General features: G+C 50.0%; 2 protein-coding genes across 4 annotated transcripts in view; one reads left to right on the top strand and one right to left on the bottom strand.

Annotated features, from left to right (window-relative positions):
- LOC107216316 (myogenesis-regulating glycosidase-like) overlaps positions 1 to 11,929 on the top strand; it is a 31,808-nt gene extending 19,879 nt beyond the window's left edge. Inside the window, exon 2 of the mRNA XM_015653284.2 lies at positions 7,254 to 11,929. Coding sequence (XP_015508770.1) covers positions 7,389 to 9,485 — 2,097 coding nt within the window. The 5' untranslated portion in view covers positions 7,254 to 7,388 and the 3' untranslated portion in view covers positions 9,486 to 11,929. The remainder of the gene's footprint in view (positions 1 to 7,253) is intronic.
- A 738-nt stretch (positions 11,930 to 12,667) lies between these two features.
- The window catches only part of LOC107216317 (myogenesis-regulating glycosidase-like), a 13,741-nt gene continuing 4,099 nt past the window's right edge, over positions 12,668 to 22,309 (bottom strand). For all 3 annotated transcript variants that reach the window (XM_015653288.2, XM_015653287.1, XM_015653286.3), the window contains one exon: positions 12,668 to 19,403. In XM_015653288.2, coding sequence (XP_015508774.1) covers positions 17,242 to 19,278 — 2,037 coding nt within the window. In that variant the 5' untranslated portion in view covers positions 19,279 to 19,403 and the 3' untranslated portion in view covers positions 12,668 to 17,241. The remainder of the gene's footprint in view (positions 19,404 to 22,309) is intronic.

Below are 22,309 nucleotides of genomic sequence, written 5' to 3' on the forward strand. Positions count from 1 at the left end.
AACCTTTTGCACAAAAACACTTGAAAAATGGTGGCTTCACTTTCACTTTTGGGGCCCAGTCCCGAAAGGCACCAATGTCACCTCTCCCAGCTCTTCCCATGAGACCAGGAGTCAGCTGGAGGGCTGGGATTTGCTTCCTTTAGTGCCCAAACTATCAAATGAAAACAGTGCAGTATTGGGATCCATGCAAGGGGATGATGTCAGGTCAGGGCCTCGCAATGGTGCAGCTCCCTCTTTGCCCAGACCCGGGATGATGGCTCCCAGCTTTTCCACTATCAGAGGCATAACCTGGCTTCAAACAAAATGTGGATATAGCATAAATATAATATATAAATACAAATATAGAAATATAAGTATAAATAAACATAAACATAAACATAAACATAAACATAAACATAAACATAAATTATGTTCTACAATCAAACAAAGGGGAGGGTTGGGGTAAATTCTTGTCCTGGTGAGGTTGGTGCTGTCTGACTGTAGCACTGTACTTAAGAGAAATACCAACTGGTTTCTTTGTGATTACTTTAAGTTTTTCCCCCATGGGAACAGGTCAAGTTGTGATAAATTACAGGCATTTTTAATTTTAAAAAAATGCAGATATTAAATTCCCTGCTACTTGACTGGGACTGAAAATGAAAACACTCTTCACTGCATCTCTTTGGCACCAGACTGAGGAGAACCCACGCCAGAAACCAATGCCACATTTTGCCCCCAGAGAAAAGTGGTCACTCTAACAGCAACCTGTTAGCACAGACCAAAAAGAAGCAGTGGAACATTAGCCACTGAGATTTTTAGGGTTTCAGGACACCACTCTGGCCTTATTTCTTCTATGTGCAAGAAAATACTTGCATAAAAAGTTGCTCTGTATCCTTAGAGCCCGTTCTTCCCCGCTGCATTGGCTTTCTTAGGGAATAGTGTAGCCTCATAGGGAAGGTTTCTTCAAATTGTTTTCACAGCTTTTCCTGGGATGCCCCTAGGAGACAGCAGGCTATTTTCCAGCTGTGGCCTCTCCCACATGTAGCAGGAGCTGCCTCTCAGTCACATAATTTCCACATCAGTTAGTCCTTTTCATCCCAAGTCCTGTGGAGCAGCCTTGTTCTTGTCTCCATCATCAGTTTGATGGGTGCATTGCTTTTTCTCATCATGTTGCAGCTCATGGTGAATTTAATCAGAGTGAAGAAATGATCAAATGAAACTTCATCTCCTGATTGTGGTGTGGTGCTGGCCACCACACCTTCACACAGAGGGGTCACTCACTACACACCAACTGCAGCCCTTTCTGGTGTGAGACAGACACTGCTTTCTAGCACACAACAGCTGGGAGAGCAAGTGGAGACAAATATTTCGCTAGCTCTAAATCTGTGGGATGCTCAGGAACAGCACAGCCATCTGGTACACTTTCACCCCAGCCTTGTAGCCAGCACTGTGCTTTGTGACACTGGAGACATCAGGAAGAGGTTTAAAATCTGAGCTCAATCCTTTACCCTTACTGTTAACTCAGAAAAGAAATGGCAAAATTCACAACGTGTCTGCAGAGTGATGAGGACTGGTGTTCTGGGGAGTTTGCTCAGTATTTTGAGGTGAAATCCTCTCTCCAAAGGTAACATCCTCTGGGCAAGGTGGAAATTGTCTCTGGCCTTTGGCAGGTTTTCTCTGCTTTGGCGCCTTTGGTCACAGAGATTAAATGGCATCAGATATTTATGAAAATAACTGTGGTAAAGATCCTGTATCTCCAAGAAGGGATGCAGAAGGAAAAAGAAATTTTTGCATGCCAAAATCCTCCCTCAGATGGGAAGTGGAGCTGGTCTGGGATAAAGAAACAGCTCCAGAGATGCCTGGGTTTAGGTGAGTCCTTGCTGACCCACTCCCATGTGAGCATCAGACTGAGACTGTGGAGAACCCACAACTCTCAGCCTATCTGAGAGCCTCATCTCCCATTGTGGGTACTTAGGTGCCATGAGAAGTCCCACAGGTGCAGGCATGATGTGCATTGCCCAGGACCCCTCACCCTGGCACAGACAGTTGGCTTAACCCATGCAGAGCCTGCAGCATCCCTCAAGGACCCACCTGTCCTGCCTTCATGGTCTCTGACTCATCATCACAAAAAAATTAGCAAGCAAGAGCAGTTCTTCAAGAAGAGCTTTCAAGAATTGAGCCTCTTTATCTCTCTGTCCTTCACCTTGCATGAGCTCAGCCTACTGCATTCAAAGCAGACTGAGATGACAGCACCCTTTTTTCCTCCTGTTTTCCTGTGTTTCCACAGTCCCCCAGCCTGCTCACATGATTGCAGCTGAGGCACACAAGGACTTTTCCTCCCCTTACCTGTGCTTTGCTCTTCCCTCTTTGTATGGTTTGTTTGAGGGAAAGGCACCTCAGAACGCCCCTAGAGCTCCCCGCGAGCGCTGATCATGGTAAATAAGGTCTGATGAGCTGGGTGCCAGTCACCCCACAGCCCTGGGACAAGTCTGGCAATGGTCCCTGGGTTTCAGCCTGGGCCACCGGCTCGGCAGGTGGAGCTCCTTCCCAAGGATATGAGCAGAGCGGCTCCCAGATTGCAGTGGGATGCTGTGGCCACTACTGGCAGCTTGGAGCAGCGCATGGACACTGTGCATCTTGAGGAGTCAGACAGAGCTCTGAAACAGGGAAAAAAGTTGATTTTGCAAGGCTTTTTTCTGCTGACTTTGGAGGAGGAGTCTGTTGGAAGAAGAGGACAGGAGTGGGTCTTCCAGTTCCTGCTACCACAGCAATTAGGAATGAAAGACCTCTGCAGTAAACTCTACTTTTTTCCCCAGTACTGGGGGACTGGAATCTTCTGGATTATGAGAAATCTGGGGTAATATTCCTGCTCTAGACCTGAGCTGGATTTTCAAGGCTTCAGGGGGCTTATGACACTGTCAGGCTTGCACAGGGTAATCAGCTTTGCAGCAGAACTCTGTTCAGGCAGAAACCAGCAATGTCTGTGCAGCCAGACCGAGGTCTGCGTTTGTGCTGAGGTGAGCCACAAATGCTGCAGGCATCAGGAGCCGTGGGGAGCGGGGAAGAGCCTCCCAAATCAGGATGGCTTCCAGAAATAAGCCTGCTCAGAGTTGTCTGGTGGTGTGAGCTGGTGAAGGTCTCTCCTTGTGCAGGATACAGGCCTCTCAGCTGGTCTGACTCTGCAGCTGGCACGGGGTTAATATGAACCAAACTGCTGCTTCAGCCCGAGGAGCTGTGTGAGACCCCCAGGGGCCAAGGGTTGAAGCAGTGAAGCCAGTCATCCTTGCCCCCTCACTGCAGCTATCAGGAATTTCTAAGAACCCTGGCCTGGGGTGAGGGGTGCACCCAGCATTGGGGCTGGTATCCTCCCTGCTTCAGGACACGAGTGTATTTCCAGGTGGAGCAGGATCCTGCACCACTCTGAGGGACAGACTCCAACTGTCTCCTTTCTCTCCACCTCCTTGTGCTGCTCCAGGTGTTCCGTAGGTGCTGTGTGCTGCTGGCAGAGATGTTGTTGTCCCTACCTGCACCACATGGACTGCAGAGCAATGTCACTTCACCCTCTGCAGCCACCACCCAGCCACTTCCACCCTGTGTCAAGTCTTGTTGGGCTTGTAGCTAATCTGTGGCAGCTCATGTGATAACCTTGAGCTGGAGACACATCAGATACCTCTTTTCTCAGATCATCTATATGCACAGAAAAAATGGTGAGCAAACCTCCCCCAGGTCCTCTGTGGCAATAAATCCGCCATACACCACCCATATTTGTCAAGCTGCTGCGGGAAATGAGAGTTAATGGGAACTGCTTTCTACTTCGCATGACTTCTGCTAAAAAGGTCCATTTTAAACAGTCTAAAAGAGCTTGGTAAATGATTAATCAATTCTTGCAGCATTTGACAGGGCAGTAGTTTGTTTATGGCTTATTATGTTTAGCTACCTATGATTCTTTCTGCTAGGACATGTATACTCTCCTTAAAAAGCACCTGATAGTGACTAAGTGTTTGCTAACCTGTAAAATAAACTTAAATATAGGAAAATGTCCTTCTATTTAAAGGACAAATTGTTTCCTGATGGGTTCTTTAAAGAGTGATGCTCTTCCTGAACCACCAGGAAGGTAAACATATGCAGAATCACAGTATATTCTGAGTTGGAAGGGGCCCACAGGCATCATCCTTTAGTCCAGTTCTTAAGGGAATGGCCCATACAGGAATCAAAACCCTGACCTTGGTGTTATTAGCACCAACTGAGGCAGCCTCAGAGTATTAGAATGCTGAAAATCTGAGGATTCAGGAATCACATAGCTGGAACCTGAATGGAGGCCTGACAAACTTGTGACACAGGTGCTAAGAGACAGGGGAAGGTTCTGGGGATAAATTTGGTCTGGGGGAAGGAGACTCTCAGGGTAGGTGCACTAAGGGGTTTAGGTGTGTAGCTGCCCTTCGAGCTGGCTGATATATGTTTCATCACTTGAAACCCTTGAAGCCCCTGTTTAGCTATAAGAGGGTCTAAAGTCCTGTCTCATTTTCTGCTTATCACAGTGCTGGATATGTCAATGTTTAATCTGTGCATGCTAAGCTCTGCTAAGTTCCTTGGGGTGAGGAATTGGCTTCTTTCAGCCTGGGGGACAGACAGGCCCAGATCTATACCTGATTAGCACCTGATAAAGCGGCCCAAATATAACACAACAGTGCTGGTATCCTTGGGACATCTGACTTCCAGGGCACTGTTGAAGAATTCAGCCCTCCCCTGATTTGGGAGCACTTGCACTCTGGGTGGGTTAATAAAGCACCTGCAGAGCAGAGAGGCTTTGCAAGGACCAGTTAAATACTCACAGGTAAGGGTCTCTGTGATGCCATAACCCCATGGATGGAGCAAGGATAGGGCTGGATCTGAGCTCTGGGTCAGCTCTGTGCACCCCATAGCAAAAATTCTTCTCACTACCCGTAGGCATCACTCAGGCTGACAGCTCAGCCAGCAGATGTTTAATGCTTTCCAGAGATGTAATGCAGCTTCAGAAACTCATTCAACCTGGTGGAATCTATGCTAGGAATACCAATTTCATCCTTTGCTGCCTCCAGAAGTGCCAGTGCCTGCTCTCCCCACTGATCACTCACATCTCATCTCTTCTCTGTGAGGGGCAGGGCCAGCCTATCAACGCAGCATCCCACGACATCATAGGAGTGAGGAAAACCCAAAATACACTGGAGACAGGATGGCTTGGCTCAGGAGCTCCGGCTTGCTTGGTTTTTGCAATTTTCCTGCCCCTAATCTTCTGCTCCTGGGGAAATCAAGGGATTTAAACCAACTCTCTGGGAGTGAAATCACTGCACAGAAAGCTTAGAAATTTTCCTCACATCCTTTATTCTTGGACAGATTTTTGACTCATGATGTCCATATGTTTTGGGTTTTTTTAATATGTTGCCTAATATTACCAGGAAAAAAAAAAAAAAAAAAAAAAAAAAAAGAAAAAAAAAAAAAGAAAAAAAAAAGAATAAAGAAGAAAAAAGAAAGAAAAAAAAATAAATAAGAAAACCCTCCCTTTCCATTCCTTATTTTTTCACCTGGAAAATGGTGCAACTTGTCTTACAGGAGAGTCCTGTCCCCAGGGTGGCTGTGAGGGTGAAAGGAGGAAGGAAGAAGAGGAAGAAAGCTCCAAAGCCAGCAACTAAGGACTGACCCAGCACATAATAACACCTTCAAAGTGAAAATGTTGTTTTGCAAAAACACAAGGGTTTCACTGGAAACCACCAAGGGCAGGGCTTCAAAGCCATTTCAGGAGCCAGGCCAGCGCTGGGAGGCTGCCAGGTCTGAGCACTTTGGGGCTGGCAGAGTGCCCCAAGCACGTGTAATCCAACCTGCTCCCCAAAACCACCCATGTCCTGGATCACCATCTCTTTGGGGCAGCAATAACATTCCTTTTCTTACCCTCCTTCCCTGGCCGGGGCTTTTCTGAGAACACATTTACCCACTCCTGCCCTTTTTCTCAGCTAAGTTTCCCTCATCCCTAGAACACACATCAAAAACTAACCAGGCAGTTAATTTGGGTGGTTTGGGATCTGTTGTGATCGATCCAAAATGTGGTGACCTCTGGCATTTTTAATGGCTGCCTGGGTGGCTTATCATCTCTGTATATTTAGATACTGATGTCATGGTGACACGGGTAAATACAGGCAGCCATTTATTGCTGGGCACAGCTCTGATGAGCAAACTGCCTCCTTTTCCCCCTCTCCATATAGGCTACTCCTGCACGTTTTCATCCTGTCAGATCACAGAGACCCCAGGGTTGAGCCACCAGTCTCAGTTTCTCCTGCCTGTGTAAATGTTTTGGCTGTAGATGCTCAGCTGTGCTGCATTAGCTGGCTTGGTAATGCTTGATGCAGCTGGAACACGTCACCTTCTGTGCATTTCTCAGCAAAACAATGTTTTGCTGTAGTCCTGGTCTTGCAATAACTTCAATTTTATATACCTATCCTCATACTCTGTACCAAAACATCTTCCAGCCCCACTGCAGTATAGCATCTTGCTTGGCATAAACCCAGGAGCAACAGAGTTGTAATAAATTAGGAGAACTGAATGATAATAAGAAAACAGAGACAGAGATGTAGTGGAATATTCTCTTTTTCCCCTGTAAGGGCCAGAGGGGCTTTTCTGGGGTGATGGCTTTGGAGTAGGTAGCAGGGTGGGCAGTTGAAGGGAAAGAGAAACACATCCCCACACCCCCACATCCCCATGCAGTTCAGGGAAGGAGCAAAGTGCAGGGAGATGAAACATCTTTTGTCAGCTGCATCCTTGGGAGTGTGGTGGGAGCAGCAGGTGGAGGCTGGGGACTTCAGCACAGCATTTCTCTGCCTGTGTTTAATGCAGAGAGGTTGTGGGCAGGAGAGAAAATCCAGCAGGGCTCATAATTAATGTGAACACAGAGCAGCCTGTGATGTCCAGCTTGTATGCTCAGGTACCAGCCCCTTCCCCTGGCCCCATTCTCTTCCAGGCTCTAGTCTGACTTTCATCCCCTCATCCTTGCTCTGTGGGACAGAGCAAGGCTGCAGCCAAGAGAGGGTCATAGGAATCCTGGCACAGATATGCTCCAAAAAGCATGTCCAAAAAAGCTCAACACAGCTGCCAGTGAGCAGGCTGCCACTACAGAGCAAAGTGAGCCAGAGCCAGAAGGCCGGGAGGCTGGGCTGCAGACAGAGCAGAGGAGCTGCGGCCCTCAGCAAGATTTAATTGGGCTTTTTGGTGTTTATAACTCTCTGTTTTATGAAAAACCATTGCAGGTGTGAGTGGACAAGCTTTGGAAAGGACATTGTGAATGCTGCTTCATGCAGCATCTTGGATTTTCTCTTCACCAGCTGGAGTAAAAGAATTCAGCAGCAAAATTGCTCGCCAGGTGTTGAGGCTGCAAAGGAATAATGGACACTCAGACTACCCACCGCTCGGGAAAACATGGAAACTTTCCGAAGTGGCATGCCAAAGAAAGGCAGTCGACTGAAAATGTCACACCGGTGAAGCAGAAGCCCTCCAAGGAGCTGAGGCCGATGCTGGGTGCCATCTTTCTGGGCCTCATCCTGTTCATTGCTGCAGTGGTGGCCTGGTGCTACTACACCGTGTCCCTGAGGAAGGCGGAGCGGCTCAAGACGGAGCTGATGGACCTGCGGGCAGACGGCTTCGTCATCCGCAACCAGCACGGGGAGGTGGTGTTCCGGCTGGCCTTCCGTTCGGGCAGCCTGGACCTGGAGTCGTGCTCCAAGGAGGGCGAGATCCTGAGCTGCTCGCGCTCGAGCCGGGGGCCGCTCAACTTCTTCATCCAGACGGTGAAGCCCAAGGACACGGTGATGTGCTACCGCGTGCGCTGGGAGGAGCTGGCGGCCGGCCCGGCCGTGGAGCACACCATGTTCTGGGAGGACGCCCACTGGTACGGGGGCTCGGAGATGAGCACCCAGCACTGGCCCATCCGCCTGGCTGGCTACCAGGAGCCCGTGCCCTACGTGACCAGCGACGTCTACTCCTTCCGCGACAGCTTTGGCGGCATCCTCGAGCGCTACTGGCTCTCCTCCAAGGCGGCGGCCATCAAGATCAATGACTCTGTGCCCTTCCACCTGGGCTTCAACGCCACCGAGCGCACCCTCTTCTTCCAGGCCCGCTACAAGGACTCACCCTACAAGCCCCCACCAGGCCAGCAGCCCTTCCCCGAGCTCAGCTACCGCGTCTGCGTGGGCTCCGACGTCACCTCCATCCACAAGTACATGGTGCGCAGGTACTTCAACAAGCCCTCCAAGATCCCTGCTGAGAACGCTTTCCGATACCCCATCTGGTCCACGTGGGCCCTCTACAAGAATGATATTGACCAGGATAAAGTTTTGAGTTTTGCTGGTGAGATTAAGAAGTACCATTTTAACTGCAGCCACATTGAGATTGATGACATGTACACCCAAGCCTATGGAGACTTTGATTTTGACCCTGTCAAGTTCCCCAATGTAACAGAGATGTTTGCAAAGCTGAGGGAAGATGGGTTTAAGGTCACTCTGTGGATTCATCCTTTTATACACGCAAATTCACCCAATTATGAAGAGGGTATTGAGCGTCAGCTGTTCATCAAGGAGCCGTCGGGGCGGCTGCCAGCCATGGTGGAGTGGTGGAACGGCATCGGGGCCATCCTGGACTTCACCAACCCAGCAGCCCGTGACTGGTTCCAGAGCCACCTGCGCCAGCTCCGCCACAAGTACGGCATCTCATCCTTCAAGTTTGACGCGGGTGAGACCAGCTACCTGCCCAAGCAGTTCAGCACCTTCCGCCCACTGTCGGACCCCAGCATCTGGTCCCGGCGCTACACGGAGATGGCCATCCCCTTCTACGAGCTGGCCGAGGTGCGCGTGGGCTACCAGTCACAGAACATCTCCTGCTTCTTCCGCATCATTGACCGGGACTCTGTCTGGGGCTACGAGCTTGGCCTCAAGTCCCTCATCCCCACTGTCCTCACCATCAGCATGCTGGGGTACCCGTTTGTGCTTCCAGATATGATTGGAGGAAACTTCCTCCCAAACAGGACAGAGGGAGCTGTGGAGATCCCTGACCGGGAGCTGTACGTGCGCTGGCTGGAGCTGTCGGCCTTCATGCCCTCCATGCAGTTCTCCATCCCTCCCTGGCTCTATGACAAGGAGGTGGTGGAGATTGCGCAGAAGTTCACGGAGCTCCACGAGTCGCTGGTGGCCCCGCTGCTGCTGGAGCTGGCGGGGGAGGTCACCGACACGGGCGACCCCATCATCCGTCCCATCTGGTGGATCTCGCCCCATGACGAGGCCGCTCACAGGATCGACTCCCAGTTCCTCATCGGGGACACCCTCATGGTGGCTCCTGTGCTGGAGATGGGCAAGCAGGAGCGGGATGTCTACTTGCCAGCGGGCAAGTGGCGCAGCTACAAGGGGGAGCTGTTTGAGAAGACCCCAGTGCTGCTCACCGACTATCCTGTTGATCTGGACGAAGTTGCCTATTTCCTCTGGGTTTCCTAACAGCCTCCTCTTCAGCTGTGCAGTAGACTCAGTGATTAGTTTACCAATGGTTTAATGGCCTGAGAATTTAAATAATTTTTAATGTAGCAATATTTCAGAATGAAATTTGAAGGAGACACTGAGACCACTGTTCTGTTTGGCAACTAACAATAACTTATTAAAATGTATTGGATGGGCATCTTTGTTATTGCATCGTGACAAGTGTAACATAGAGAAACACAGCCTCTGCTCATAATCTTTTCCCACCAAGAAGTGCCATGCACGTTTCTTGTGTCTAAATGCAATTACATGGTCTTCTTTGTTACCCAGTTTCACAGATGATCCCCTGGGACACTGAAAATTTCATGTGCTCAGTGAAGGAGGCAGCTGCAGCAAAGTACTTTTTTCTTTTTTTTTACAAAAAGCAATCTGTGGTTATCCTGAAGAGGAAGGCACACGATTTGCCTTTTTCTCATCATGTTGCAGCTCATGGTGAATTTAATCAGAGTGAAGTAATGTTCAAGTGAAACTTCACCTCCTTTATAACAGATGGGAGCTGATGCAGGAGTTAGGAGTTCGCATTTCCCATGGCCTGAGGTATCTGAGCAGCAAGAAAGCTACAGCACTTTCTCATGCTGTGGCAATTGTTTTCTCCCTTTTATAAATTACTGAGAACCATGTTCATCGTGTGCATTCAGGTAAGCCTGTAAAATGTGGTGATATCTCATGGTAGTGGAGATTAAATCCTAATATGACATCATGCAGGGGTTTATACTTAGTAGGATCCACATGGGTTTTAGGACCATGTTTAGGACAAAGGGTGCAATCTGTCAGTTGCTAGGAGGGAACTTGGCTTCCTCAGAGAGTTCAGGCAATTAACAAATCAGCCTGAGTACCCAGCTGCCTCAATTTCCCAATGAGAATGTTTTCCCATCCTGTGTTAATGGAGATCCCTGTCCATGGCTGGTGGATCCTTCACTATCCTTCTGCCACACCTCTCCAGAATGAAGATGTTTCAGCAGGTCCTGAAGGCTGGCTGTGAAACACCCTCCACTCTTGGTCCAACATTCCCTGCTACTTTTAAGCAAAAAGAAATTTTAGGTTGACACAACTGAGCAGTTTAAGAGAGTCCAGGGGTCTCTGGGCTGCAGTGTGCCTTCCCAAAGTGAGAGACAGACCACTTTGCTGGCTCCAGCTCACTTTCAGTGGGCACATGGGAGGTAAAGGTGTGTGTGTGTGGCCCCAGGGTAAGAGAAAGCTCCCTTTTTTTAGGGGTTTGCCCCAGGGCTGCTCCATATAAAAAGTAAACAAAATGTGTCTGGGGAACATTGTACTCAGTCAAGAGCTTGTTTGGCGCCCAGAGGAAGCAGACCCAAAACTGGCTCAAACCTGTTATCCATCAGTAGGTCCATTGTGTCATGAGGACCCTGCATGGACACAACAGCAGTGCCAAGTGGGATGAGCCAGAACATCTTTTAGATGCCCCTGAGAGCAGCTGGAGTTGCAGTAATGATATCGCTGGTGTGGCAGTGGAGAGGGAAACCCAGCCTTAATCCAGGGATGTGAAAGGGAAAGCAATGTTCAGTCTGGCAATTGTGCTCAGTGTTAACAGGGCACCACTGAATCCTTACCACAGGCTTTCTCCCATGCCATGATAGTAGTTTCCAACGAGGCATCTCCCCCAGCTGAGAAAGTGTTTCTACAGCTGCTGCTTCAAAGCCCCAGATGGTCCCTCACATCTGGTGAGGGGTGGGGGTCCACATCTTGGGGTGGGGGTCCCAGGAGGCGGCCCAGCAAAATTCCCCTTGCTATTGTTGCTGCCTTAAACAAAAAGTTTTCTGCAAAGCTCATGCCCAAAGTGCTGAGAGAGAGCCAAGACTCCATCACCCTCATACAGTACCTCTGCCCCTGTGATCAAAGTGCTCTGTGTGCACACACAGCTCTGCCACCCAACTACACCACAGGCTGATGGGGAAAAAAAAACCAGGCAACACTGAGACTTCCTGCAAACTGTGGGGATGACATGGGATGCCTGGTCCCATGGCTGCAAAAATGTCTCCTCCATCCCTTTCCAATCTGTCCCTCAGTGCCTTTCCCTGCTTCCCAGCTGAGCCACAGGAAGCCACAGGGAACAGGCACTGAAGGAATCCTGTGAACAGGTGGCACCACAGCCACCTCTCCGTGCCCTCCTGCCAGGGAGGAGCTGTGTGCTGTTGGAGGGACATCCTGTTTGCCTTGCTAAGCTTCAGTCCTGGTTGATTTTTTACACTCCCAGTGCCGTGGAAGACCTCTTTGCTGGAGGTGCTGGTGACATGAAATTCTCCTCCAGAACCTGACTCACCACAGGCTGCCTGTTTTTTGGCAGTGGGTGTTTACTGCCCTCTTTGATGACTGCTGAGGTAAAAAACACCCAGCCCTACATGCAAAATAAAAAACCCAAACAAATAAAAAACTGTTTTTCTCTACTTGGCCTCTGGGATTTTGTGTCAGCACAAACAGTCTTTATGGCTCTCCTGGCACAAGAGATCTGCAGGCTGGCAGCTCCTGCCCAAGTTGAGGAGGCTGTATTTTTTCCTGAGGCAGACAGCTTGGCCATGTACCCAAAGGAACTCCACTGCTGTCAGTTTGTCCTTTCACCACAGTCACCCCAGCCTTGGGCTCTGCCTTCCTGTTGGCTTTTTCCTTATTTTTAATCAAAGCTGTGATTTCAGGCAGGTGTGGACACGCTCACAGCTTGGGTATCCTGGGCCAGCAGCCACTGCTCTGCTGTCCCCCTTGGGCATCTCCTTGAAATCCAGTTTGCAGCAAATTGGACTTCTGCTGTAGCTCCTCTGGGGTTTGGATTTTGCCACTAACACTCCTCCCTGTGCAATGCACAATTGTAGATGTATTTTCAAGCACTGCCATGTAGCTGAGACCCAGCATGGAGCTGACCCCACTCACATGTCCATGGCAAGCCTCAGACACACTCTCTATACACTGCACCAGGTTTTGGGAGGATGTAAACCAAACTCAAACCCAAAGAACCAATTCCTAGGAGGACCTCTGTATCACTGAGGATCTCCTGAAACTGAGAGCTGTGAGTGCTCTAAATTGCCAACCTGCCTGCAGGTCTTCAGCAGTGCCAGCTTCATCCCCTACCTGGCCATCAGCCAAGTGTATGGATGGCACTCGCACCCAAAGAAGAAGTCAAAGGAAAAGCATTGAGAAAACATCTTTTATTGCAAAAGGAGTGAAATAAAGTCCATCTCAACCCTCAAGCCACGCTGTATGGGTTGGCTGCTGCTAGTGATGCCCAATGGCATAAGGCAGCTATGGTTTGTGTGGTAAAAATGGAAAAGGAAGGAAAAAGCATTATTTAGGGCAAAAGGGGTGATGTGGGGCAAGGTGGGCTCCTAAACGAGTCTCCATTCCTGGTGCTCCCATAGCCACAAATATCTATCCATGTCCTTGCTGTCAGTGTCATCTAGCAAGGGAAACCATGGGGATGGTGGGGACAGTCAGAAGGACCTTCTGGAGAGACCAAGGGAAACTGAGAACAGGCTCCTCGTGCTCATCTCCGACAAACAGCCTTGAAGTATGTGTCCTGTGAGAACAGCATGGACTAGCAAACCCCCAGATTCCGTGTTGACAAACCTTTTTTGGGGTGAATGTTAGTAGAAATAGGGCCACAACCCTCGAGGTGTATATGGTCCCCACCCCTGGGGCTGACACAACACTGGGGTTCACCTGGACATGGCCTTTTCCAGGCCAGCCCTAAGGCACAGCTAGTCTCTTTGCTGTCAGGACCTAAGGGAGGACAATCTTCAATCCAGTGGGATTGTCTGCCATCACTGCAAACACAAGAGTGAGGTTACTGCCAGCTTCTCCTTTTAAAACATACATCAAAGCTGCAGGCTGCAAGTTTTAAATAAAACAATCTCAACCCTGATTTCAGTGAAGACTAGGGTAAGAAAAGCCCCAAATCTCCCTGAATCACCAGCCCCACCCACTTGGTACAGATGGACATAGTTAAATTTCTTTTTGTTTTCCAAAATTTTATCTCAGTCAAGGTGATTCATGTTACAATTCATACCAATTAGGAATTAGAAAATTGAATTAGAAAACAGACCCATCAGAATTACAGTCTGACAGAGGACAGCATGTACAAACACAAGCATCCAGAAAACCTGATACACAACAGTGCAAGCTTCAAAATTCAATCACATAAGCATCATGTGTGAAAAGGCTGAATCCAACTCCCAAACCTTGTCTGGGGCTTTTTTTTTTTGGCTGAGACAAGCTAAATCCAGCTTTGACTAGTGACTCAAGGTGTAAATCAGAGAAATATCCCTAGCAGCAGTTCCCAAGGTATCTGTGCAGAACTTCTGGTCTGCAAGGTCTGAGAGATCCTCAAGCCCTGCAGTTCTACAGCATAGTGTTAGAAATAGTGGTTTTGGTAAAAAGTTGGATGGAAAGGTTACCTAGAAGCCTGTGTGACAGCTTAAGGCAGCACTGCTGAGCCTATCCCAAACATCAGCTCGTAGTCCTCTCAGCAGCTTTACCTTTCTTCTTGTTGGACAGAATCACAGAATCTCTAGGTTGGAAAAGACCTTCAAGGTCATTGAGTCCAACCCAGCCCTAACATCTCAACTAAACCATGGCACCGAGTGCCACATCCAGTAGTTTTAAACACATCTATGGATGGTGACCCCACCACCTCCCTGGGCAGACCATTCCAGTACTTTCTCACCCCTTCTGTAAAACTTTTTCCTAATATCCAACCTATATTCCCCTTGATGCATCTTGAGACTGTGTCCTCTGGTTCTGTCAGTGGCTACCTGGACAAAGAGACCAACCCCCACCTGACTACAGCCACCCTTCAGGGAGTTGCAAAGAGTGATAAGGTCACCTCTGAGTCTCCTTTTCTCCAGGTTAAAGAACCCCAGCTCCCTCAGCTGTTCCTCACAGGGCTCATGTTCCAAGCCCCTCACCAGCCTTGTTGCCCTCCTCTGGGTGTGCTTAAGCATCTCAACATCCTTCCCAAAGTGAGTGGCCTAGAACTGGACACAGAACTCAAGTACTGGACCACTGAATAGCCATGTCCACTTGTGCCCTAATTACAGCATTTAGAAAAATAAGAGTTTTCTATAATCTTACCCATTCATTGATATAGTTAAATAAAATAAAATTATAACTTTGTTAATAAAATCCTTTCTTTTATATGGGAGGGGAAAGAAGATGGTGTGTCTAATGGAGAATTTCCTCCGTGACCTTCCCGACAGTGCCCGAAACCACTGCAAGGAGATTGAAGGCACTCATCTGGCTCCTTCCATCATTTCAATAGTAGAAGGATACTAACAGGGATGCTGTGTTTCTCTTCACACAGCCTCATTCCTCATGAGTGATGCATATGGTGAGTAGCACAGAACCTGGGGAAGAGAAGACAGCATTTCATGGTCATGCCAGGATTCTTCCCATGAAGTCCTGTGCCAAGGATCCCAATTCTTCACTGGCAGCTGAGCTGTGCAACATCTCCTCCACCTAATAATTCCCATGCCAAGGGATGACAAGTATTTCATGTGCAAAGGTTGAAAGGGAAGAGCTGGAGCCTCTCAAAGCATGGTCTTCATGCACTTCTGGGGCTGCAGAAGCTCCCTCCACACTTAGCTCTTCTTAAAAGCTTTGGCCAAACTCATCTCCTCACCTTCAACTCCACCCTGCAAACATGGGCCAAAGCCTGCCATTGCCCTGATGAGTGACACTGAGGTTCCAGGATTAATTCCTTGCCAGAGGGTGCCTGTAATTTGTAACATTTGTAACATCACCATTATTTGCACTGGTGGCTGGGAAGAAACTTGAGTCCTTCAGAATTTAAAGCCTGAGAAACAAACAGGCTTCAGGAGATAATTGTGCTCCAGCTGGGCAGGGGCCTGTAAGGCTACCCTACATCTCATTTTGATGTATACAGGGCAGATTCAGGTCTTTCTCACTTCCTAACTACAAAAGCACTTCAGATTTTGCCCCTAACACTGAAATTTCTCCTCCTGCACCCCATCACAACAATCAAGCTTTTAGTGCATCTCCTTTTCTGCCTCCTGAAAAGCGGTGTGCCAGGAGATGGGCTTTGAGAAAGAGCTGACTGGTACCCAACCCTACCCAAAACATGCACCATCTCCCTGGGTGGCTGACTTGTGCCAGACCCTTGCCCAGCCCAGACACAATCCCAGGAAAAGCCTCACAGATGCCAAGATGTCCTTGGCTGGCTGTAACCTGGGCAGGGTGCCCAGCCCTTCCCAGCCATCACAATTTGATTCTGCAGAAGCTCGTTGAAAATTCAGGGGCTGACACATGTTCCCAACTGGGGCAGAGCTGGGAATTCTTGCCTTCGGGAAGAAGATTGCCAGACTTCAATCCTGTTTGCCCTGCCTTGGGTCTCTTTAAATGCATTTTCCCATACAAAACCAAATGGGAAATCTGCCAAAGAGGCAGCTGCTGGGGATGTGGGGTGCAGGATCACATCACCCCATGTGCTCTCCAGAAGCCTCTCACAGCAATCCCACCTCCAGCAACATCAACGCTGCCTGAGAAAGCTCCTTGGGACTCTCCCAGGGAGAGGGGCGGGCTGACTCAGGAGAACCCTCCACCTGAGATGGGTATTAGCTTAACTTGGCGTTAAATGAGAACGCTTCCGTGGGTGCAGTGAGAACACCCGCTGGCACAGACCCGTCAGTTCATAAAGATGGTGTTTTCCACCCACAGGCAAGCCGGCTATCGGCAAACAGCACTGTCAATCCACTACACGTGCCGCTCGCGGGAACCGGCTGTTCCCAGGGAAGCGCCGCACCGAGTGTCTGAGGACAGCTTTGCTCCAGGCAGCCCTTCTGCCAGCAACAAACCTCATCTGTCCTTAAAAACCAGAAAGGATGGTATCAGCAGGATAATCATGTAACCAAGTGGAGTCATAAATGCTTAAAAAATGGGACCTGCTGGTACAGGCGGTGCTGCTCTAGGAAAGGCAATGTTGATGCCCCAGGCAAAACGCACAGGCAAGGGCTTTGTAGAGGAAGTCAAATGGGTGAGCAGGTGGGAAGCAGCTGTCCCAGCAAGAAATAAGCAACCCATTCAGTTAAAACACATGGACAACACTTGAGTGACCTGGCCTGCCTGGTACCCAGGAAAGCAGGAGTGTCATGGTCTGCTAATACAAGTTAACACAAGCGGGAGTCATGAGAAAGAGCATGGGGCAACTATCAGTCCAGCACCATGGGAGACAAAAGGGAGAAAAATAGGTGTGTAAATATTCATATGTAACCCTATTTTGCTTTATGCTCTGAAAAATATCCATTTTAATGTACTTGCCATATTATAAAACTTACGGCAGGCTGTGCAGTAGCAATCCTCCCACAGCACACACCCCCATACCCAGTGCCAGGTGCTCCCACATGACTAAAAATGCTCCACACTGGCACTAAGCAACTTCCAACTCTTGAAATCCTTGAGAACTGAAAAGGTGTTGGGTTTACTATTGTCTGCAGACAGACTGACGATTCATTTCTGACTTATACAGACAAATTGCTGCCTACTGTAATCCAGCCAGAGCCTACCACCAGACCCAAATCAAAAAAATCAAGATCAATCCCCAAATAAAAAAAAAAAAATTATCCCCAAGAACAGTGAAGTCTATTAGCTCCCTTTCTCCACCCCAGTCTCAAATGAAATGTGCAATTAGAGTTAATATCTGTTAGAAAGTCCTAGGTAAGGCATGGTTATTCCAAAGCTGATGAAGAGGAGGCTGTTAGGAAACCCAGAGGAAATAGGCAACTTCGTCCAGATCAACAGGATAGTCGGTGAGCAGCACTGGGGTCTTCTCAAACAGCTCCCCCTTGTAGCTGCGCCACTTGCCTGCTGGCAAGTAGACATCCCGCTCCTGCTTGCCCATCTCCAGCACAGGAGCCACCATGAGGGTGTCCCCAATGAGGAACTGGGAGTCGATCCTGTGAGCGGCCTCGTCGCGGGGCGAGATCCACCAGATGGGACGGATGATGGGGTCGCCCGTGTCGGTGACCTCCCCCGCCAGCTCCAGCAGCAGCGGGGCCACCAGCGACTCGTGGAGCTCTGTGAACTTCTGCGCGATCTCCACCACCTCCTTGTCGTAGAGCCAGGGAGGGATGGAGAACTGCATGGAGGGCATGAAGGCCGACAGCTCCAGCCAGCGCACGTACAGCTCCCGGTCAGGGATCTCCACAGCACCATTGGTTTTATTGGGGAAAAAATTGCCCCCTATCATGTCAGCAGATATGAAGGGGTACCCCAGCATGCTGATGGTGAGGACAGTGGGGATGAGGGACTTGAGGCCAAGCTCGTAGCCCCAGACAGAGTCCCGGTCAATGATGCGGAAGAAGCAGGAGATGTTCTGTGACTGGTAGCCCACGCGCACCTCGGCCAGCTCGTAGAAGGGGATGGCCATCTCCGTGTAGCGCCGGGACCAGATGCTGGGGTCCGACAGTGGGCGGAAGGTGCTGAACTGCTTGGGCAGGTAGCTGGTCTCACCCGCGTCAAACTTGAAGGATGAGATGCCGTACTTGTGCCGGAGCTGGCGCAGGTGGCTCTGGAACCAGTCACGGGCTGCTGGGTTGGTGAAGTCCAGGATGGCCCCGATGCCGTTCCACCACTCCACCATGGCCGGCAGCCGCCCCGACGGCTCCTTGATGAACAGCTGACGCTCAATACCCACACCAAAATTGGAGGAATTGTAGTTTATGAAAGGGTGAGTCCACAGAGTGACCTTAAACCCATCTTCTCTCAGCTTTGCAAACATCTCTGTTACATTGGGGAACTTGACAGGGTCAAAATCAAAGTCTCCATAGGCTTGGGTGTACATGTCATCAATCTCAATGTGGCTGCAGTTAAAATGGTACTTCTTGATCTTTTCAGCAAACCTCAAGAGTTTATCCTGGTCAATATCATTCTTGTAGAGGGCCCACGTGGACCATATGGGGTATCGGAAAGCGTTCTCAGCAGGGATCTTGGAGGGCTTGTTGAAGTACCTGCGCACCATGTACTTGTGGATGGAGGTGACGTCGGAGCCCACGCAGACGCGGTAGCTGAGCTCGGGGAAGGGCTGCTGGCCTGGTGGGGGCTTGTAGGGTGAGTCCTTGTAGCGGGCCTGGAAGAAGAGGGTGCGCTCGGTGGCGTTGAAGCCCAGGTGGAAGGGCACGGAGTCGTTGATCTTGATGGCCGCCGCCTTGGAGGAGAGCCAGTAGCGCTCGAGGATGCCGCCAAAGCTGTCGCGGAAGGAGTAGACGTCGCTGGTCACGTAGGGCATGGGCTCCTGGTAGCCGGCCAGGCGGATGGGCCAGTGCTGGGTGCTCATCTCCGAGCCCCCGTACCAGTGGGCGTCCTCCCAGAACATGGTGTGCTCCACGGCCGGGCCGGCCGCCAGCTCCTCCCAGCGCACGCGGTAGCACATCACCGTGTCCTTGGGCTTCACCGTCTGGATGAAGAAGTTGAGCGGCCCCCGGCTCGAGCGCGAGCAGCTCAGGATCTCGCCCTCCTTGGAGCACGACTCCAGGTCCAGGCTGCCCGAGCGGAAGGCCAGCCGGAACACCACCTCCCCGTGCTGGTTGCGGATGACGAAGCCGTCTGCCCGCAGGTCCATCAGCTCCGTCTTGAGCCGCTCCGCCTTCCTCAGGGACACGGTGTAGTAGCACCAGGCCACCACTGCAGCAATGAACAGGATGAGGCCCAGAAAGATGGCACCCAGCATCGGCCTCAGCTCCTTGGAGGGCTTCTGCTTCACCGGTGTGAAGCTCTCTGGCAGGAAGGTGTACATGGTGCTGTGCTTTCTCTACAGCTTTCTGCAGAGGAGTGGGAAGGAAGCACGGCTGGGATTCTCAGGAGAAGACACTGGATTGTTAGGAGAGCTCCCACCTCCACCATGTCCCAGAACATCCGTCTCTGAAAAATGAGAGGATATAAATAGTCTGAGAGAACCTCTGAATCAAGGGACAATGCGTCATCCACTTGCTCCCCCCAGCCCCCTCTGCTTGTCGGTGACGTGCCAGGTGCTGTTTTCCAAGTACCAGACACCATCTCCAATTACTCTGGGCAAGACAACACATGTGGAGAACAGCCTGAGCTCTATAGAATGAACAAACCCAGGGCTACAATGACCAAATCATTGCCATATTTAATGTTTTTTTTTGGTTTTGGGAAGACTTTCAGTGAGGTGGGAGTGGAGACTGGGTGGCAGTAGGAGACTGAACAGGAGCCAGATCAGCCCACTGACCGTGTCTTTAGGAGACAGAGATAACTGAGAACTATAAAAGACACCGTGTAATGAATTCCATGCAGCTACCCCTAATTTTAATCATACTGCCTCCCTGGCAGATTTAATTAATCTGCAGCAACATCCCCTTCTTGTCCCAAGCATGTTCCAGCTGCTCCAGTTGGGTGGTGCTTTGCAGTGAAGGAGGGTAAATCCCTGCTTCTCCACAGCTCACAGAGAGCCAAATGGGGCTGGGGTACCAGTAGCTCATGTCTGGTTTTGGGAGGCATGTAGGGCGTGCAGTGAGTGGCACATGGCTGGCTCCTGCCAAGTGCTCGGAGCTTTACAGCAGTTCTGGGTGGAAAAGAACTTCCAGATTTTCTGGATGAAAAGCTAACCTTGTAGGAAGTGAGCAGTGGGCCCTAAGGGCCCTTCCTCCACCCAGCAAAGCTCCAGGCTGTGCTCCAGCTCCAGCCCATTCCCCCCTGCGTGGCCCCGGGGAAGTGGGCTGTGCCAAGAGCCTAATGGCTTTTCCTTGGCCACGGCCTGGCTGGGCTCCGCCAAGCATAACGCCCGGGATCCAAGAGGGAAAAGTAAAGTAAGGACATGGGAGAGCAAGAGACAAACACAGCTGCAGGAGAAGTAGGGGAGGGAGAGGAGCTGCAAAGCCACAGACCAGCTGCCTGATATCTGCCTGGTGCCAGCAAACACAGCCACCTCCTCCCCAGGCTCTGGGACTGTAACCTGCTGGCTATGGGCAAACCAGAGGGAAAACCCCCTCTTTTTTGGCACAAATGAAACCAGTTGCAGAGACTCCTTCTAATGAGGTTGTTTTTTTGGTAAAAAAAAAAAAGAAGAAAAAGATTCAAAATGAATTACAGAACCCTCTCCCTGCCATAGGCATGGCAATCCAGAACAAGGGTTTCCCCGTGTCTCAACAGAAAGGAAAAGAAAAAGCAGAAAGGGGTCCTGAATGCCACCTAAGCATTGTTGCTCCCCTACAGGGATGGCCATCCATAAACACACAGCAGCATCTCTGTACGGGCTCAACAAAACATTCTGTGTTTACATTCATTTTGAAGCACATATTGGACAAGACCTTGCAGTTGGGGGAACTTTTTGTGTAGCCAGATGGGTCATTCTAACCTTCCCCAGGGAGCCAGTAACTTTCTAGACAGCCAGTTGCTTTAAATGGGATTATAGAGGCATTAGGAAGTGATTAGCCTGAACAGGCGATAGGTTTAGCTAAACCACTTGTCCCACAGCCAACTCCCACAGAGCCCTCACTTGCCAGCGGGGAGCTCAGGCACGGGATGGGGACAGCTCAAACCACTCCAACTGTGTCACCCAGCACAGGATCCTGCCCCTCAGGAGGGCAACAGGGCTCTCACACACACAGTACTTGTGATGCAAGGCCAGCTGAGCACAGCCAAAATTGGGCAATAAAGACAGGGAGCAGGTGGTGGTGGTGGGGGGAGGCTGTGTTTGAGATAACTCTGCCTCAACTTTTCCTTGGCTTTAAGGTGAACCAGAAGCAGCACAGGGCTATCCCTGGGATGGTGAGGGAGAAGGGTTTGCAGAAGGACCTCGGCCAAAAGCAGCACAGCTGAGTGAAGCCACAAAGTGGCAAGATGCTTCTGGGAATACTGACAGGTACGCTGAGCCCAAACAAGCCTTCACCCTCTCAGCACTGGGAGGTTTTGGGATGCCAGAGAGAGAGGGACATGCAAATACCTGTCACTCTGGAGGCATGCTTGTGTCTCACTCGTGCCTTATCTGGGGACTGCAAAGCTGAAGGGGGAAAAAATAAAATGCACCCTCCACCAAGCAGGACTTGCAAATTATTTGAGAATTTTTTTTTTAAGTTTTCACATTTTCTTTATAAAAAAAGAGGGGAAGATAGTGTTTTCTTTGGCAACTCTCATTCAGGGTTTTAAGCCCAAGAAATATCTGATACTGCTGCTGTGGCTCCATCTAAAATTGACAGCAGCTCCCACGGCTTCAGGGAGTTTCTGGATTTTTATCTCCCTTTCAGGAAGCTGGTTTATTATTTATGAACGACTTCGAAGCTGCTCTATTTTTAGGCTGTTTCTTTCTTCCCCCCTCTATGGACTCAGCTCATGGCACACATGAGGGAGCCATCGCTGCTTCAGTCAGTAGAGAAATAATGTGTTTTTTAAGAAAGGTTTTGCAGCCTCTTGAGTCCCTTGGACACCCATCTGCCTCAGAGGGATGTGCAAGCTGGGTGATTGAGCTGGTGGATTTAATCCTGCTCTGACTGCTGTGGCTGGGCCAGGACCAAACCCTGTGGCTGCTGATGGACATTGACCACTTGGACACCACTCCAACAAAAATGCTGACTGAGAACAGTGTTTGCAGGCATCACCCAGTGATGGGACAAGGAGATCTCCAGAAACAATCTTGGTCTGTGCCCTCTATTTTTGTGCCTTGTTAACAGAATGTATGCTCTCCAGTGGGAGATTTGGCTCAGTCCCAGGTGAGAGCTAAGTCTCCCAGGCTCCCTGGAGACGCCTTCTGCCTCTCACTCACAAGCTGCAGCCTGCAGAGGTGCCTGCTCATGCACTGCCTGTTTCAA

The sequence above is a fragment of the Parus major genome, chromosome Z, assembly GCF_001522545.3.
Source record: "Parus major isolate Abel chromosome Z, Parus_major1.1, whole genome shotgun sequence".
Taxonomy (NCBI): Eukaryota; Metazoa; Chordata; class Aves; order Passeriformes; family Paridae; genus Parus; species Parus major.